This window comes from Macrobrachium nipponense, chromosome 3 (assembly GCF_015104395.2).
Source record: "Macrobrachium nipponense isolate FS-2020 chromosome 3, ASM1510439v2, whole genome shotgun sequence".
Taxonomy (NCBI): Eukaryota; Metazoa; Arthropoda; class Malacostraca; order Decapoda; family Palaemonidae; genus Macrobrachium; species Macrobrachium nipponense.
The window spans coordinates 20643222-20664128 of NC_087202.1; the positions used below are offsets into that span (position 1 = coordinate 20643222).

General features: G+C 34.6%; 1 protein-coding gene and 1 long non-coding RNA gene across 4 annotated transcripts in view; one reads left to right on the forward strand and one right to left on the reverse strand.

The window, feature by feature from the left end:
* The window catches only part of LOC135221652 (puratrophin-1-like), a 543050-nt gene that overhangs the window by 283179 nt on the left and 238964 nt on the right, over positions 1-20907 (forward strand). For all 3 annotated transcript variants that reach the window (XM_064259346.1, XM_064259345.1, XM_064259344.1), the window contains one exon: positions 7909-8031. In XM_064259346.1, the coding sequence (XP_064115416.1) occupies positions 7909-8031 (123 nt within the window). The remainder of the gene's footprint in view (positions 1-7908; positions 8032-20907) is intronic.
* Positions 4330-4942, reverse strand: LOC135222170 (uncharacterized). The gene is made up of 2 exons (XR_010316186.1): positions 4818-4942; positions 4330-4663 (listed from the first exon to the last, which is right to left on the reverse strand). It is a non-coding gene; the product is annotated as an uncharacterized LOC135222170 (long non-coding RNA).

The following is a 20907-nucleotide window of genomic DNA, read 5'->3' on the forward strand; positions in this document are numbered from 1 at the left end:
ACAGAGGTGGACAGGGCGACAGTTCAAAAGAGTTCCTGTCAGAAAGAAACAATTCTTATTAATAACAAATCTCATAAAAAGGACAGTGATACATTTCACCAAGACGTGCACAAAAGCAGAATGATAATTTCTCACGAATCTCTGATGAGAAAGAAAGAGGTTTTCTGCCACTTCACACGTCATCTCAAATAGTTCGAGATGCTGAAAAGGAATTCATTAATGAAAGTTCCAACAACTCTCACCTCTAATGTCCGTGATAATAGTTTCGTGTGGTTGTCACGTACCCTTCATCTTCAAGGAAAAGCTGGGCGAATAATGCCCCAAAAATGATATGATACAGGAGAAGTAAAACGTGACGTACAAACGAACGAACATTCTCGTAAAACCACTCCCTATCGAATACGTCATGGAAGTGTAACGAGTTTATTGTGAAAAACCGATTGTGTAATAACACATCATTTATTTCACAATTCCTGATCTACACATAAGTTTTCTACATTTTATATTCTCCTTAATAGGAAGGTAATCTATTTTAGATAACAGTTATCTCTCACTGGTTCCGCCCACAGAAACAAACGCACACACGAACACAACGTTGGGGGAATTTTCGATGGAACTCAGGTTTTTTCAATGTGACCTCTGAGACTGTAGATTCTTCTTAACAAAGAACATTGACTTTTGTTTCCGCGAGAGCTAATGCTGATATCTATTATTTCAAAGAATGTTATTGTCCACCACATCTGTCTATCAACTATAGGTCAACAAAAAGTATAATATTTAGATATATAACATATGTATGTGTGTGTCGCTAGAAGTTAAAGTTATGAATGTTATTTGCAAAATTTCTTATATTCAATCCGGTGCGAAATTTTAGTTATCGTATTTTATTCTTTTCCGAACTATTTTCGTAATTATTTATTGATTTATTGATTCTTAATTGTCATAGATAATGGCCTCATTATATTTTATTAGCTAGTTTTGCTGTCTATAATTTACGACTAAATTTTCGGTAAAATTCTCTGCAGAAAGTGACGTATAAGCTTTTGTAGTATGTATAAACGTGTGTGGTATAATTTTGTCGTTATCAAGTGACAATAAACGTATAAGTATTTCTTTGGGAAAATCCTTGCAATCATAGTATATATTGATATCAGTTCTATCTGTAAATACATCGAAGATATTTTTATATTAGTATGTTTTCCTTTATCGAAAAGCAATGATTTTATAGGCATTAATGTAAATCATTCAAAAAATTTATTTTTATCAATGATATGTGCAAAAATATATTTTTCCAATATCAGTAAGCTCGACCCACTAAGTTAGTCAGTAACTTGGTGAGTTTGGGTAAATTATAAAATTGTGATGTATAATTGATAATACTCTCTTAACAGACAAAAGTTGTTAAGTATAATAAACAATTTTAATGTAAGAAACGCATGCGTTATGGACAGCGGTGACATTATTGATGATTTCTTATATGCAACCAGAAATAATTGAGATAGGCCACCAATATGTTTTAGTAGTCTCCCCTTAAATACTGTTGTCGTATTCAAAAGCCCGTTTTCTGTTATAGAAAACTGCCTTTGAGTTTATGCATGCAACACTATAAAAAAAAAAAAAGTCGATTCATTTAAGGTAGATTCTTGCGCCTACGAGACGTTTGTTTGGCGGCCTCTGATTGGCTGGTAGCGGGAGGCAGACTGCTCGCTCAGCGGGTCATATTTTCGTTTGTAGCTTAGAAAACTAGCAATATGTTTACATTTCTTCATTTATCTCACGTTTTACAAAAGATAGGAAAGTTTTGGTCATACCAAAGGATTCAGTATTAAATGTACAATTAATGAATCTTTTCCTGAAATCAATAAGTTAAAATACAAAGGAATTACAACGAGTAGAAGTGAAGGGAGAAACATTTTATTCTTTATACCTGTTTTTATTCATCATCGGATTTTGCATAATTCACGAGATCAAGATAAAATGAAATCTTGTGTTTTAAAACAATAAAATCACCCTGAATACGCTGGTGCTTTCAGATTTTAAATACGTGTAATATGTAAAGAGAAAATGAAGAATATGTCTTATTATGTTGCATCCGTGCTTGACTCGGTTTGACAGTAGTGCCGAGAGACGCAAGATATCGTGGGGCTAGTCCTCTCAGCTAGAGCTGTTGGCGTGTTGGCAGTTGCCAATTGGCGATATGAGAAGTTTGCAGTTTCGAGACTATGTATTCACCGAATTATTATGTCATTACATTTTCTATAAATAAATGCATAGAATTCCCATTATGACTTTCGAACATTTTTACTAAAATATTATATATGTCCGTATTTCTGGACATATCTGATAAAAGAAAAGTAAATAATCAGATGGATGCATCTGGGTGTTGGCTTCAATTTAGTCTAAGTGAGAAATGTACATGCTTTATGAGGCTCACTGATAAATAACAGAACTTGTTTCTCTGCCAATAACATCAAAAGCTTATGGTTTTCATATGTTCACTCAATAAACAAAAGTACAAATGTTTATTTCTTACCATAAAATTTGTTGACGATGTAACGAATATATATACTGTCTTTTTCAGAATTGCTTGAGTTACTCTTACACCAGAATGTTTATCTCCTTTATATACATGTTACACTTGACAACATATCTACAACAATGTTTTAGGAAAATTTGCTTAGTTTTCTCCTGAGGTAGTTGATTATTCTTGAATTACTTAATTCATACCTGAGTTAGAATAGCTCCCGTAACCGTTCCCACAGCCCTGCATAATTGTATATATATATTATATATATTATAGTACAGTAGGATTAATGAGACTAATCAGAAGACTGTTATATCATCATCTTTTTATACAAAAAGATTGGAAATTCATGCAGATATATTATGTCATAAACACAAAAGAAACTCATACACAGTAGGCTTACATTGGTATGTCATTAGGCTATCGATATGAACAAAAAGAAATTAAAATTTTACAAATTTTCTTACGTCATCATTATTTAAAAAATAAATAAAGGAAAATCATGCATATATACATAATCATGTCATTACCTATTGGAACAAAAAGAATGGGAAATTATAAAGATACATTGATATCCCCTTTTCTATTAAAACCAAGTAAAAAGAATTTATAAACAGATATGTACATTGTTATACCATTAATTATTAAAAAAAGGAAACTCATATGGATATACTGTAGTTATGAAATTGCCTATCTAAAAAATGGACAACTATGGAAACACTGTTAGGTCTTCAACTTAAAAAAAAAATAATGGAAAATCATTGATATATATCATCACTGTCAGTGACATCCTCCCTAATATCAATATCATCACTGTCAGTTTCGTCATCTCCAATGTCAATAACAAAACTTTCAAACATATGCTCTCTAGCAACATCTTTCCTCCTATAATCATCTTCTAATTTCTTAACGTGGTGAAAACATTTCTTCCAGTCTTCTGTTGTAACTTTGTCTATCGCCAGTCTCGTAAGCTGCTCAACAGTTTTCAAAGATTGATTTGCATTAGAGTTATTTTTTCTGATATCCCCCTTTATTTGAGCCCATATAAGTTCTATGGGGTTAAACTGACAATAATATGGTGGCAGTCTGAGCACATCATGACCATTTGCACGGGCTATCTCATCTATCACATACCTCTGTTTTTCTTTGTGACACTTGGCAATCTGCAGCAATTTTAGCTTTGTTGCTGATGGGTCGTGGGTGACGTTATTAGAAGAAAGCCACTGTATGACTTCACTTTTTCTGTTGCTGGTGTTGGCACTTTATTTTCTATTTTACTATGGTAGGGAGCATTGTCCATTATGATTAGAGATCTATCTTCTATATTAGGCAATAGTTGTTCCTTAAACCACTTTAAAAACCTTTCATGGTCCATGGAATCATGGTAGTCCCCTTTGGCACCATTTTTTGACCTAAACAAAAATAGCGCATCTTTGACAAACCCCTTCTCACTCCCCGCGTGCACCACAATAAATCTTGCCCCCTTTCCAGTCTTAAGTTTGGGTCCTATTTCGCCTTCACCCGTTGTCCAACACTGACGTACACATTCATTTTGGTTTATCCAAGTTTCATCCAGGAATACTTCAGGTTTACGTTCAGTTGGACTACAATTCCTATTCTTTTCAATTAACCGTTAGGTATTCAGTTCTCACTGCCACTATATCATCACGTTCCATTAAATTGCTCTTCCACTCGTCACATCTTTTTGTACCGGAATCCAAGCCCTCTCACAATTTTCCATAACGTTGTTCTTCCACCATTAAACTTTACCGGGTCTTCCTTCACTTTTTCTAGTAGGGCATCTAACGTTGGGAGCTCTCCTCTCTCGTAAAAAGACAAAATCTCCTTCCGAATACATTCATTTTCAAAACTATCCACCTTGTCCTTCACTCGGATCCTCTTCCTGGGATATACAGGTGAAGCGAAGGGGACGTTACCACATTCAGATGACTGTCGCTTGATTTTTTTCACTGTGTTGGTTGGCACTCCTGTAGCTTTGGCGGTCTTCTCAAATACTTCATTTCTTGAGTCTGCTCCCCACTGTGAGCTGAAGTAACGATGAACATTCATTATAATGTTGCGAGCTTGACTTGCAAATCTGGAAACGGTGCGACGAATGGTGCTGTCATCTTGAGACATCTGCTTGAAAAGAAAAAAAAATCTTGCTTAGTTCGTTGCTGTTTATTGCTCCACTGAGATTATTATTTCATATCACTCAATTAAGTATCTGATATCTCTTAAGTTTGAAAATATATTCATATAAGAAAATTAGAAACAATATGTTGAAACCAACCTCATTAAAACTAAGGATGAGCTGAAGAGTGCGAAGTAGGTCCGTAGATTTCAAATTCATTCCTGGACTGAATTTCCCGCCCGCGGCCAGCCTACACCTCCAACGATACCAGATGCATCCATCTAGATATTTACTTTTTTTATCAGATATGTCCAGAAATACGGACATATATGATATTGAGTAAAAATGTTCGAAAGTCTTAATGGGAATTCTATGCATTTATTATAGAAAATATAAGGACATAATAATTCGGTGAATACATAGTCTCGAAACTGCAAACTTCTCATATCGCCAATTGGCAACTGCCAACACGCCAACGGCTCTAGCTGAGAGGACCAGACCCAACGATGTGTCTCGGCACTATTGTCAACCGAGTCAAGCACGAATGCAACATAATAAGACATATTCTTCATTTTCTCTTTACATATTACACGCATCTAAAATCTGAAAGCACCAGCGTATTCAGGGTGATTTTATTGTTTAATAACACAAGATTTTATTTTATCTTGATCTCATGAATTATGCAAAATCCGATGATGAATAAAAACAGGTATAAAGAATGAAATGTTTCTCCCTTCACTTCTACTCGTTGTAATTCCTTTGTATTTTAACTTATTGATTTCAGGAAAAGATTATTTAATTGTACATTTAATACCGAATCCTTAGGTATGACCAAAACTTTCCTATCTTTTGTAAAACGTGAGATAAATGAAGAAATGTAAACATATTGCTAGTTTTCTAAGCTACAAACGAAAATATGACCCACTGAGCAAGCAGTCTGCCTCCCGCTACCAGCCAATCAGAGGGCCGCCAAACAAACGTCTCGTAGGCGCAAGAATCTACCTTAAATGAATCGACTTATAGTCAAGACCTCACCGCTATAACTGTTTTAAAAACAAACTTTGAGAGACTGTTTATCAGAGACATAAGATAGATGGATATGATATATATATATATATATATATATATGATTATATATATATATATATATATATATATATATGATATATATATGTATATATATATAGATATTATTATATATATATATAATATATATATATATATATATATATAGATATATATCAATCCACGTTAGAGGGCGAGTGAAAACCGGGACTTGAAACAAGTACTTTCGTAGTTTCTTCTATATTTTTCAAGCAGAATAAACTACGAAAATACTTGTTCCATGTCTCGGTTTTCACTATCCTTCTGACATGGATTTTATAATTCGTGCTTCATTGAATATATATATATAGATATATATATATATATATATATATATATATATATATATAATGTATATATGTGATAATTTTTTTGCATGATTAATTAAGAAAGAGTCAAATAATCATATTTTTCAGACTTCTCCAGTACTCACAAACACACACACACATATTTATATATGTATGTGTGTGTTTGTGTGTGTGTGTGAGTACTGGAGAAGTCTGAAAAATATGATTATTTGACTCTTTCTTAATCATGAAAAAAAAAAATAAATATTATTCTATAAGACATTTTGTTAACTATTCACATGCCTATGTTGTCCTAGTCAGTTAAATAACCAGGTGGCAGTCGACCACTGTAGGTTTCAAATGGAATTGAAGAGAGAGAGAAAAAAAAAATTGCAAATGACTAGTGATTTTTCCTCTTCAAAATGTATATCATGACATATCTTAAGGCTATGTGACCTCTGTGAGGTAATTCTTGTAATACCTGCCTGAAAGCATTCATAAACATTAGACGAAGTCTAGGGGCTAGTCTGATTGATTTTCAGCAGACTCACTTTCGTACTACTTTATTTTAATTTTTTTTATACTTGTACTCCAATAGCTTAAAATATGCTGTAGCCCGATTTGATAGTGATTGATAGATTCGTGTACTTTACTTGACGTTGCAATAACCTCATATAGAGTAGAAAACAATAATTATGAATAATTTTAAGGCTGATAACAATGAAATTGCTGTTCGTTCATGTAAAATTGTCAAGATCTTGTTATTATTATTATTATTATTATTATTATTATTATTATTATTATTATTATTATTATTATTATTATTATTATTATTATTATTATTATTATTATTATTATTATTATGCAAGTAAGCGTAAGTTTTAAATTTTATGCTGGTCAAAAGAGGGTTTGAATGATGGACATTTTGTCTCATTTAGGAAGGCTCGTATTCATAACAATACTCCCCATTTCTTTTGCACTTAACTGCGATGACTGGTTCTCATTTTTGCAGGACATGCAGAAAATGCAAACTAGTGTCAAAATGTACTTCTGTCACCATATTCTCGGATATGCATCACTTGAAGCTGTTTTTTAAGCGCTGTATTTATGTTCAGCTTCAGATGAGTTCGTTTTGATTGGTAAAATTTGAACATATTTTTTATCATCTGAAATAAGCACTCGCCTTTCAATGTTTGAACACCACCAAGCTTGGTTATATTGGAAATGATACAATGTTGTCTCTCCAGTCATGGAGTTATGGAGCAGGAGCCCTCAGCGGCCACTCTTCAAACGTTAACCGTATAATTTACTCACTCTTGAGGCTGGTAAGATAATAGGCAATTGCTTATTTGGGGCAGTTACTTATTCCGTAGTAAGTTTGTGTTTGTAGTTTGCTTAATATTTTAATTCTGCTGAGAAGAAAGAAAAATTTATTTGTATTCATAGTCCATTATCCTGTAACTTAGGTTGAAGGTGTTTCTCCAACTCTAGTCCAGTACATAAATGTAAAGCAAAAGTCGTGTATTTAGTCAATATTTGTTGTCATGCAAGTAGAGGCCAGACCAAAAATAAGAAAATGAGGTTCAACTTGGAGGCTTCTACCGGATGAGCTTTCGCGATGAACTCGCCTTATTAATTGACAACATATTTGTGGCGACTTAAGGGCGTTCAGAGTAAGTTCCATTGATGACGTACCGTAATAGAAATTGTCCCTGAAATACCTTTTGCAGTAAACTTGCCATAATATTTGGTAAAAAAAATTTTGTGGTGCCCATGGACAATTCAGCCAAGTTCCATTGATGACAGAACTTCAAATCTCCCAAAACTCGAACTGAATGCGTTTTTTCTTTCGTTTCCAGGTAGTAACTTGGTTACTTGGCCGGGGCGAGGAGACCCTCGCTCGCCACCAGACCTTAGCAGACACACTAACGGGCATCACCAGGCAGGAGACAGAGTTCCTTAAGTTCTACTCCGTTGCAATGGTAAGTAGGATTCATTGACCAAGCACACACACACACACATACACACACACACACACACTCTCTCTCTCTCTCCTCTCTCGCTCTCTCTCTCTTCCTCTCTATCTCTCTCTCTCTCTCTCTATCTCTCTCTTTAGGGCATAGTTTTTCTCTTATGTAATTTTCTTGCTGGAATCTTCATGAAGTCGGAGTTATTTTTTCACCAGAAATGGACGCAAGAGAATCTGGAAAACCTCTGACGTTATGAAGATTCCGGCAAGAAACTCATCGATGCTATTAAAGCAATTTGCTTGTAACGAAAAAACTATATTTGTATATATCAAATAAAGGGAGCCCTTAAAAACACCAAAAGAGTAGAAATTATAGTGCTTTATTTCGAAGATAACTGTCTTCTTCATCAGTGCTATTTATACAGTTGAAGGAATATTCCAGAAGTCCAGAATACAATTTTACCGTATAGGTGAGATCAACATTTTCGCTTTCATATATTCTTTTTAGTTATCATGGCGTTTCTATCAAGATTGGCGTAGCCAGCAATTTGTTCCTGAGAGCCTTTCGGATTTGCTCCCGGAATTCCTGGAAAACGAATTTGAGCTACCTAATCCTTAAGCAGCTATCGTCTTTAAAGTGCGCCGATCATCATGTAATTGAGAAAGCTTAAAGCAAGCAACATTTTCTACCGACCTCAAAACATGACAGTATTAAGATATTGACACAGACACTTGGTAATTCTAACCTTTTTGTCCTTATATACCCAAATACCTAAGCCAAACCCCTAATCAACGTCCAACAGAAGCCAGTCCCTAAAGACACAGGAGTGTACAGAATCCCTTGTCTTGACTGACCAATTCTTCATCGGATTTACAGGTAAATCACTCTCCCCAAGATTATAGCACAACATAAACGTTCAGTGACATATGGCCAACATATCTCAGCTACTTTCAACTACATAAATAATCATAATTATTGAATAAACTGGAATGTGTTGCGTTTAATTTCAAAACCAGATGGTAGAATCAACAATTCTTAAACAAGGAATATGATGAACCTCTCAAAACATGGCGGGATTCGGAACTGATTGATAAAATCTTCCTCCAACCAGAGGTCCAGACGATTAAGCTAAAACTCTCAACAGGAGTGACGTAGCGGTCGACTTCGGGAACATTCCTTCAATTGTATAAGTAGCACTGTTAATCCATTACATGTCCGCTGAGGTACACAGTTGTCTCTGGAATATAACACAACAATTTCTACCCTTTTGGTGTGTTTGTGGGCTCCTTTTGTTAGATGAAATTCTGTTTTACCACAGTATTTTATAGTCATATATACACAGTATTCATATATATATATATATATATATATATATTATATATATATATATATATATATATATATATATATATATATATATATGGGTGTGTGTGTGTGTCATACTTTCTACGCTCATAAGAGTTGTTATTACGGGGAAGGATTTCTTTTAACTTGGTATGCAAGACAGATTTTGCTGTTTATTCTATCGTAATGGATGTTTATGCTTTTCAGTGTTTGATTATTAAATACTGAATTCAAAAGAGCGGGAATGTGTATTAATAGTGGGTAAAATATATATGCGATATCTCTCAGATTCGGGAAATATCGAAAAACTAAGATCTACTAACATTAATTCACGTTCCCTTACGGCTTTCGATCTTACACGATATGTACACTGCATATAATGATATTGTGGAATGCTGAGAAGCACTGAATAGTCAGTGGAAGGTAGCCATCTTATATTATTATATTTGGCTAACAAAAGCGAAGGTTTAATTTCGTTAATTCCCTTTTGTTGGTGATGAGTACATTTTAGCCATTAATCCATCTTAAACTTTCTCATTGCCATCAACTTGTTATATGATATATTTTACACGCTTTGCCAATTTACGATTAACCTATTCTGGAACCAATAGCTGATTTATCGATGAACGCACATGATTTTTCGTTGAGAAGACTAAAATTCTTGAGGTTAGCCTGTCTAAAAAAAGGAAGGTAAAACTTAAGACTACTGCCGTGCCCCTCTGGATCGGTTACTAGTACTAGCTTACGTGCAAAATGTACCAGCCCCTTGCAGACGAATGTAAAAAACATAAAACTAACGGCATAAACCTAAACAAATCCATAAGCAATAGCCGACTGTCGGGAACCAGGCCACGGCAGTAGTCTGCAGGATTACCCCCCCCACAAAAAAAAAAAAATTATTTTAACCAACTTTATTTATTATTCGTATACAGAACGTAGGCTAGGTGTTGTTCAACGGCTCCTTAGCCTTAGTCTGCTATGCAATGAATAGAAAACGGAGCAAATTTACAGAAAATGGACAGTTTCACTTTAGGGCTAACTTATATATAACGCTCGCACTTTACTTTGACACAGTAGAGTACTACTCTCGTAAGATTTTAGATGCTAGTTTTGATGCAAGGATGTGAAGAAAGCACAAGTATGACAAGTATGAATGGAGAAGCTGAGAAGGCTTGGTTGTTGTATGAACTCTTAATTAGCTTACATTCGACTTTACTAGATTTACAAAGGAACTTATACTAGGCATAGGGCAGACGACAGGATGATGATGTAGAAAATGACGGCGATATTAAATAACTGATTAAGCCCCTGAGACCTGATAACTTACAGAAAATTCACGTTATAGTAAGGTTTATTTTATGCTGTTCATTGGCATTACGAAACTACGAGCTGGCTTCATTAAGTAAATCGTTAAAAACTGACTGGCGGAATGCGAATAATACTCACTACGCCAATCTCAGTTCTAAGGCTAAATATTGGTTTTTCTATTGGAATCGTTCATGGGATATATTATACCAACCATTCTTCACTTGAATAAGCATAAAACCTCACCAATCAAACACAACTTCTGAAGGCTTTAGATGGGTTAATGTACTTAGTGTCGAATTCATACTCGAAAGATGAAAGAGAATAAAGTCACTTACAGGTTATATATACCGAACCAAGGGTATGTGTTCGAACAAATACAAATCCGTACGTATGTAGTAATGTCAAACCTCCCTAGCCCATACACCCTAAAATGAGTGACCCTATTTCAACGATTGTTTGAATTGATCACGCTTGCTTGAGATAGTGTTGTAGTATATGTATATGTGTTTTATATATATAATATATATATATATATATATATATATAATCTAATATCTATATATATATATATATATATACTATATATATATGTGTGTGTGTATACACATATATATGTATATGTGTGTGTGTTTATGAATGTATTTATGTATGCATGCATGCATGGGTGTGTATTTGAAGTGTAGCTTGATGTTATCAGTACGCATACCATTTCAGTGGATGGAATACGAATGAAATAAAATAAATTAGATAAATAAAAATAAATTAAATGAAATAGGAAAACGAAATAAATGAGGTAAATGAATGAATAAAACAAAGCAAATAAGATGAAGAATAGGATCAAATAAATGAGACGAATGAGTAAAATTAAATCAATGAGATGCATGAATGAAATTATATAACGGAAATGAAATAAAATAAATGAGATGAATGAATAGAATAAGATAAAAAATTATATGAATGAATTGAAATTAAAATAAAAGAAAGAAGTAATAAAAATAAAATAAATTAGAAGAATAAATAAAATGAAATAAATATGGTGAATTAATAAAAGATGGTCAATGAGATGAAATGAATGAAAGGAAACTAGGGACAAGAATGGGAGAAATATAAGATAAATGAGATGAATGACAAGCATCTAAAGGTGGGACTATGAGAAACCCACCTCCCGGGTCTCCTTCAAAAATTGAGTGGGTGTCATGGAAAAACAGAACGGGATTTCATTCAACATTATTTACATTTAACATCATTCGCATAGTTTTCAGATTATCACTGGACACCTTTCACCCTTACATTTATCCAGTGGTTTTAACAGTTAGGTTGATGCCATCGTGCGTAACCACTACCTTTCTTATGCCATAGGTATTTTAAATCTTAACACCAAGGATCATCCTATGAAATATATGATTTGTATATATGTTGTAGATATATATATATATATATATATATATATATATATATATATATATATATATATATATGATATATATATACATGATTTCAGGAAAGATTAATCATATATCTGTCTATATCGATTGATAAGGAGATGAAAACCATTTAGGCAACCTTACTTTTGCTACCAAGTTCATGTTTTTAGATTCCTGAATGGGACACTATCTATTTTTTTTATTTATATTTTATTCTAGTTTATTTTATGTCATAAATTTCTTCCTTTTTGTACCCTACAAGGTCCGGATTATTTTCGTTAAACGTAAGAAAGTTTACTGCCGATTTCAGTCAGATAATCGTCGTAGGTGGAAAGTAGACGATTGGTTCGTGAAGATGAATAATAGCTTTCTCAGGGGGATTTTGCTCACCCCCCCTCCCCCCTCGCCATACAAACAAAGGAACAAACAAACTGCCGGTACCATTAGGCAGTAACGGGAATTTTCTGTGCCTTAGTTGGCGAAGGTTAATTGCGTTTAGTTGACTTGGGTGCATTATTGAACTTCTTCTCCAGTTTGAGCGATTGTCTGATAGGATGAGGCCATTGCTGTCTAGCAAATGTGTCCTGCGAGACAGTTTTACGTTTTGGCAGATGTAAAACGAATCCATTATCTTGCTTATTCTATGGTAAATAGCCATTCGTTTTAAACGACTCACCTTGCATATATCAGGGGTGTTGTCTGTTATAAGCTATCTAGCATATTTAAGCAGTTTTCAGTTATAAGTAACTTTATTTTTTCGTTTTCCGTAGCTCCATGAAAATACTTCTCTTTGCCATCTGAACTGACTCCTCTCTCTCTCTCTCTCTCTCTCTCTCTCTCTCACACACACACACACACACACACACACACACACACACACACATTGGTAACTAAAGTTAATGTAATTAAAAAATGGAAGAGTTGTCAAAATGTCCGTAAAATTACAAAATCAAAATTTCGTAGTAAAGTGTGTTCTTAATTGTCAGAAATAGGAAAGTGTTATGTAGAATACATTATTTATTGTTATATTTCTTGAAAAAATGTGAGGAAGATAATGGTGGAGGAGCCAATGAAAGTGCTACTGCAGATGGCCCAAACGTTAGAGAGAGAGAGAGAGAGAGAGAGAGAGAGAGAGAGAGAGAGAGAGAGAGAGACAGGGAGGGTAGGGTGTTGATGTTGCTGGCTTCAAAACTTTGATGTCCAGGAAGGACCGGGCAGGGTGAAATGAGTTATATCAGCATTAACCGTTTTGCGTATACTGTTACTTTACTGCGATTGAAAACCAAGAGAAACAGTGATGGTAACTGAAATTCAATAACAAATATTTTCAAATAACTTGGGTCAGGTTAGCTTCACTTCTCATAATCACTGACGTTTGATACTCTTATCTCTGGCTTAATGTAAGTAGTTCTTCGGTTCTAGTGAATTGAAAAAAAAAAAAAAAAAAATTGAGAGACAGGCAGACTATTATGCATGCATATCGTTCTGACGTATGTAAAATGATTAAGGTATCTTTTTCATGACTTAATCTCATTTCTGATCTTTAGTAGCAGCAGCCGCGGTAGTTTTAATGATAGAGATATTACATAATTATGGCACCTGGATGGTGTCAATCATAGCAGGTCTTAAAATAAAGTGTTCTTACACGATAGCCATTTGCTTCCATTAAAACACAAACACGCGCATTGACATTTCAAATTTTTATTTGGGTGACCTAGAATTTGACGCTTCAAAATAGGACTTGGAAAATATGTAAATTCTGTAGTTCATCATCAGAGTCAAGCTTCGACCATCTGACGCTTTCTTTTATTTTTTTTGCTTCTCGTGGACTTCCATTGCCCTCTCCGTCTGGTGGACATTGTGTTGTAATTCAGTAAATCTTATACAGGAATTCGTGGAATGTTCTCCATTAAACACTTTAGTGGTAGTGTTTGAGAATGTTCTTCTTTTTTACAGAGTTGTAGTAGTTTTTTAAATGTTTCTCTTTTGCTGGTATGTAACATTTCAAACTGCTTCAATCTCTCTCTCTCTCTCTCTCTCTCTCTCTCTCTCTCTCTCTCTCTCTCTCATTGTCACCAGAAATTTGATTTTATTAAAATTATGAATAAAAAGTACACTACTCTCTATCACTCTATCACTCTCAATGACAGAAAAAAATAAGGAAAACAAAGAACAAGATAAAAGTATGGATGCAGAGATACTCATTGATACTACATATGAGGCAATAAAGCAGCATACCTACGAAGAAATAAATTACGATATGACAACAGAAAAGCAAATCCCGAAAGAGGCTCTACCCAGATCTATACAATGACGGGAAAGAGGAAAAAATAGACAAGAAAGACAAAATCTGCAACCTTTTGAAAAGAGGGAATTGCAGATTTGGAGAAAGATGTTACTACAAACATCCTAAGATATGTCAAAAACTATGAAATATATGGTAAATGTGCATACTTAGATGGATATGGGGATGATTGCAGAGATCTGCATCCAAAAATATGTAAAAACCTAAAAGAAGGAAAAGGATGTAAGTTCGACAAAAAATGCAAATATATGCACCCTGTAGCCATGAATCATAATCAAATAAATAACCAACCAAGTAATAAAATCCAAAATAAGAAAGAAACAAATAAAGAGAGAAATCAAGAATATCAGGTAAAAGAGAAAAGCAAACCACCAATGAGATATGCAGAGGTGTCAGCAAAGAATTTCAAAGCATCAGCTCCGAAATTCTACTCAAGAGATAATAACTGTATTTATTATGCAAGAGGATATTGCAGAAACGGAGGAGAAAATTGCAGATTCAGACACAAAATGAATAATTATGATGAAGGAAGATCAAATATTATGGAAAAGTTGGATTTTTTAATGTCAGAATTTCTGGAAATGAAAAAAAGAACAACATACCAGAACAGGAAAGAGACATGGGAAAATCCTTATTACTATCAGTATTAAATGAAGGAGAAAACACGCAAACCATCATAGTGATGAATGCGCAGGGTTTAGTTACGAGTAACTCAAAAAGAAAAATAGAGTACTTAGAAGAACTAACCCAAAATGAAAAGAAAATAGATATAAGAATATAAGTGAAAACCTGGTATTCCCAAGAGACTGGGAATGATGATCAAATAAAAGGGTTCCAAACTTATAGATCAGATAGAAAAAATAGGAATCAAGGGGGAACCGCAATATATGGGAAAGACAAAAAACAAGGAAAAATATATGAGAAATATAGTAACTCAGAATGTGAACTAATAGCGGTAGAATTTGAATCTGAAAAATTGATGAACATAGTATATAGACCTCCTAATACTAAAGAGTTTGACTTAATAATTGAAAAATTGGATGATATATGTAGAAATCACAAGGACTGGACTATTCTCCTATCTGGTGACTTCAACTTTCCTTTCGTAGAATGGAAAGAACGAATAGGAGATTGTGGTTGTACTTATACATATAAAAAAGAGAGTAATAGTAGTGCAGAAGATAAGAGGCAATTTGAAAAGCTATTAGATATGCTACTAGAATACAACATTCAACAAATAAATCACCTGCCAACAAGAAAGGAAAATACTTTAGACCTAGTATTTGTGAACGAGATGAATTATGTTAAAGAAATAATAGTTTATAATGCGAGTATTTCAGACCATAATGTCATAGAATTAACAGTTCATTCCAAAGCAAGTGAAAATAGAGATAAGCAAGAAATGAAAAAGTGGGAAGGATATGGAAAATACAACTTCTACAGTAAAAAATATAAAATGGTCAGAAATTAATGAAGAATTAAACAAAGATTGGGATAACATTTCGTAAGTGATGACATAAGGGTAAATACGGAGATATTATATAAAATATTGGAGATAATAGTGGAAAAATATATACCGAAGAAGAAAAGTAAACATCATTCATGCATACCAAGAGACAGAAGAATCTTGTTCCAGAAAATCAGAAAGTGGAAAAAAGGTCTTGCAAAAGAAAAAAATGCATGGAAAGTATAGAACTAAAAAGTAAGATAGAAAATGCAGAAAAAAAGATTATACAATCAAAAGAAAATGAAAAACGGGACTTGGAAGAAAAAACCCTATTAAATATCAAGCAAAACCCCAACTATTATACTCATATGCGAAGAAGATGAATAAAAGAAGAATAGAAATAGGCCCTCTGAGAATTGAAGGGAGATTAACGAATGAAAAAAAGGAAATTTGCAACATACTGGCAGAACGATATAAGAGAGAATTCACCCCTAGAATAGATAATTGAAGATAATGATATAGAAGTAAGGGATGAAAATAGTGAATATTTAGCTGACATAGATATTAATGAAGCTGATATTGTGCAGGCTATTAATGAAATTAAAAATGGAGCTGCTGCAGGGCCTGATGGAATTCCTGCTATTTTGTTAAAGAAAGTAGTTCATTCTATCGCAAAGCCACTTGCAATATTATTAAGACAAAGTGTAGATACAGGCAAGATATATGATGAGCACAAATTAGCGTATATTACCCCTACTTTCAAAAGTGGATCAAGACTAGAGGCAAGTAATTATAGGCCTGTGAGTCTAACATCACATATAATGAAAGTGTATGAAAGGGTAATGAAGAAAAATATTATGAAACATTTATAAAAAATAATTTGTTTAATAAAGGACAACATGGTTTCGTACCCGGAAAAAGTACACAAACCCAACTGTTAGTCCACCGTGAAAACATAATCAAAAATATGAAAAGCGGAAATGAAACAGATGTGGTTTATTTAGACTTTGCAAAAGCTTTTGATAAAGTAGACCATAATATATTAGCGAAGAAAATTAGAAAACACAATATCGTGGATAAAGTAGGAAGATGGTTAAAAGAATTTTTACACAACAGAAAACAGATAGTTATTGCAAACGACGAGAAATCGGATGAAGCCAAGGTAATATCCGGTGTGCCGCAAGGTACGGTGTTAGCTGCAATACTGTTTGTTATTATGATTGAAGACATAGACAATAATGTTAAGGATTCGGTAGTGAGTAGTTTCGCAGATGACACAAGAATAAGTAGAGAAATTACTTGTGATGAAGATAGGAACGCTCTACAAAGAGACCTTAACAAAGTATATGATTGGGCAGAGGTAAATAGGATGGTATTTAACTCTGATAAATTTGAATCAATAAATTATGGAGACAGAGAAAGAAAGCTATATGCATATAAGGGACCTAATAATGAGACCATCACAAATAAGGAAGCAGTTAAAGACCTTGGTGTGATGATGAATAGGAATGTTATGACAATGATCAAATAGCAACTCTGTTGGCAAAATGTAAAGCAAAAATGGGAATGTTGTTACGGCACTTCAAAACAAGAAAAGCTGAACACATGATTATGCTTTATAAAACATATGTTCGTAGTCCACTTGAATATTGCAATATGATATGGTACCCACACTATCAAAAGGATATTGCACAAATAGAGAGTGTACAAAGGTCCTTTACAGCTAGAATAGAAGAAGTTAAGGACCTAGACTACTGGGAAAGACTACAATTCTTAAAATTATATAGTCTGGAAAGGAGAAGAGAACGCTACATGATAATTCAGGCATGGAAACAGATAGAAGGAATAGCAGAAAATATCATGGAACTAAAAATATCAGAAAGAGCAAGCAGAGGTAGATTAATAGTGCCCAAAAATATACCAGGAAAAATAAGGAAAGCACACAGGACATTAATCCACTACGCACCAGCATCGATAATGCAGCGTCTATTCAATGCGTTGCCAGCTCATCTGAGGAATATATCAGGAGTGAGCGTAGATGTGTTTAAGAATAAGCTCGACAAATATCTAAACTGCATCCCAGACCATCCAAGATTGGAAGATGCAAAATATACCGGAAGATGTACTAGCAACTCTCTGGTAGACATTAGAGGTGCCTCACACTGAGGGACTGGGGCAAACCCGAACAAGATGTAAGGTCTGTAAGGTCTGTAAGGTCTGGCTAACCGCGTACTTTTTATTTTCATTTATAAAGAATGGCGCTGAGCTGTGTGTGAGTCATCGTTGAAGATAATGAATAATCATTTGATGTAATAAAGGCGAGACGAAACTGGTTCAGGGAGAGAGTCTAGAACAGCAATTTGCCGAAAGAGTGAGAGTGTCGAGTCAAAAAGTAGCTCCGAAATTCTAGGGCACCGCCCCTGACAAGAATTGCCCCGCGCCCAGGGTTTGAGGACGGCACGCCCTGTCCTTACGTAGATACGATTATTCCTTGAATATTTCGTACTCAAAGATTTTTATACTATATGCAGTTGAATGTGTGTGTGTGTGTGTGTGGTGGGGGGAGCGATAGTGAACTTGAACTAAACTCGGGTTATTTTATTTCCGTGTGTTTTCAGAGGGACATATAATATGATGCCGTTATCTTTATTATAAATAGCTGTGTCTGCCAAGAGAGGATGGCTCTCCCTACAAAAAAAAAAAAAAAATAAAATTGATAAATAAATAAATAAATACCAAAGACAATGATATATTCACGTACTTTAATTTTTTAATTGGGACTGAACTTCCTGTATAAACTGAGATTATATGCAGTACTTGAAAAGTCTATGCATGCCAATATATTCTCTCTTTCTCTAGCTTATTCTGTTTCGCTATTATAATTTACTTAACGTTTCTGTGATTTAACATTTCATATATTTGTAGATTTTCTTATATGCCCTAGATTTCTTCTACGTGTCATGTAGGGTCAGAAATGTTACTTTAGGTGTATTAAAACAGGTCACTGAATTGAACTCCGAACAGCCAAGTGAATCACTGATTATTGGTTAAAAGCTAAACAACCCAGTCATTACTATCATTAGCAGTTGCTTTTATGTCATATCCTTAGTCTTGCGCTTTCAGTATTGCCACTGATGATGATGGCTTTGAAGACTTTTGCTAGACAGCCTCAGCGTTTTCTCTGGTAGTTTTAACAAGGTTTCTGTCCACAATACTTAGTCAACATAAGCTGAATCATTTTGCCGATGTTAGATTGTAGTTCGTCTCTCTCTCTCTCTCTCTCTCTCTCTCTCTCTCTCTCTCTCTCTCTCTCTCTCTCTCTCTCTCTCTCTGAGTTGCTGAGTCGTTCGATTCCGCAGGTGGCATGTGCTAAGATCAGGAGTGTACGCAACCGAGCAAATCATAAGTTGGTTCCTGTTTGGTTTTCACTCGGTCACGAATGTTTGGGGACCCACGACCCGAATTTTGTCAACTCCGTTTTGACCTTCCACTCCTCTCAACCTTATCCGCTTTCTCAGCCATTCTAATCCTACCCACTGGAAGATTGTGTACTGAATTTTTCATACGTACGTGTAGTATGATAAGCAAGTATTTTTTCTTTGCGCAAAGTTTTTTCCTGTTTTTGTCAATGTAGTTTGTGTTGACGCTGAATACAATAAAATAGTGGGCAGTAAATCCCATTGATATATGGGTCTGTAGGAATGAATGTTCATTGTCAGGTCCGTATACTCTGCACTCCTTGGGTCAGTAATTTATTCCTTACGGATGACAATGTACGGTTACAGTTAATTGTCTGCAATATATGCGACAGTAATCATTTTATGGGTGTAACGGTTTTCTTCTATTTTACAACCCGTGGGAACGAACTACTCCATCTCTCTCTCTCTCTCTCTCTCTCTCTCTCTCTCTCTCTCTCTCTCTCTCTCTCTCTCTCTCTCTCTCTCTCTCTCTCTCTCTCTAAGGATGCTCGGTTCTCAAACGATATAAATGTACCTTTCCAGCAAATCGTTATACATCCTCTAATTCAGAGATTAAATAAACCTTACGTATAAAGTGATAATAGAACAGCATCACCCTTCGGCTCAGAGTTAAAAGAACTCGATTTCTTAATCATGTGCGACGACTCTCAGTCGTTTCAATATACGTCCAGTGGTCCGCCTAACGCTTGTCTATGATGACAGGGCCGAGACGGCTGCGTCAGCCCAGCTTGAGTTTTCACTTCCTATTAGACAGACAGCAGCTCCCCCAGATGAGTCGAGGGTGGATCTCTCGTTACCATCTGCTCAAGTGAATTTTTTTTTTCCTATATTCTAGTATTTGTTCTATGCGTTGTAAGGGTAGTTTGGGGTAGAGGAGAGGGGTTGAGGAATGGCAGGGGCTGGCTATATACTTACTCAGAATCGGGCGTGGTAAGGATTTTATCAGCTCTTCACACCGAAAAGATTTGCCAGAGACTTTACTTTGGTCCTTTTATAAACAGGTTTGCCCCTTGCTATAAGATGTGTGTGTTTTTGTATGTATGTATGTATATATAATATATATATATATATATATATATATATATATGTGGGTGTGTATGTATGTGTGTGTGTGTAATTATGCATTCCCGAAATTCCTAATGCATTAAAATAAATTGTTGTATGTTTATATGGGTATCGTAGAGACAGAAATTTTATAATGAAGATGAGTCGAAGATTCCGAATCTTTTGTGTTTCTTTGTTGATAAGTTGAGGGCGCGCACATTAATTAATGTTAGTGGTGTCACACACACACACACACACACACACACACACACACACACACAGAAAGAGAGAGAGAGAGAGAGAGAGAGAGAGAGAGAGAGAGAGAGAAAATGAAGACCGTATGAAGACATCAAGCTTTTATTTTTAAACATTTATAGATACTTACTTTCTTCGATGTGAATGTTTGACATTATAATTTTATCTTATATTCGAACAATATTTTGTCGTTAAACTGCTCTATTTGGCCGCATTCAAATTTTCCATGCATTCTTATAGGTTGTATATTTAGAGTGCTTATCAGGCTTTCAATCCTCAGCG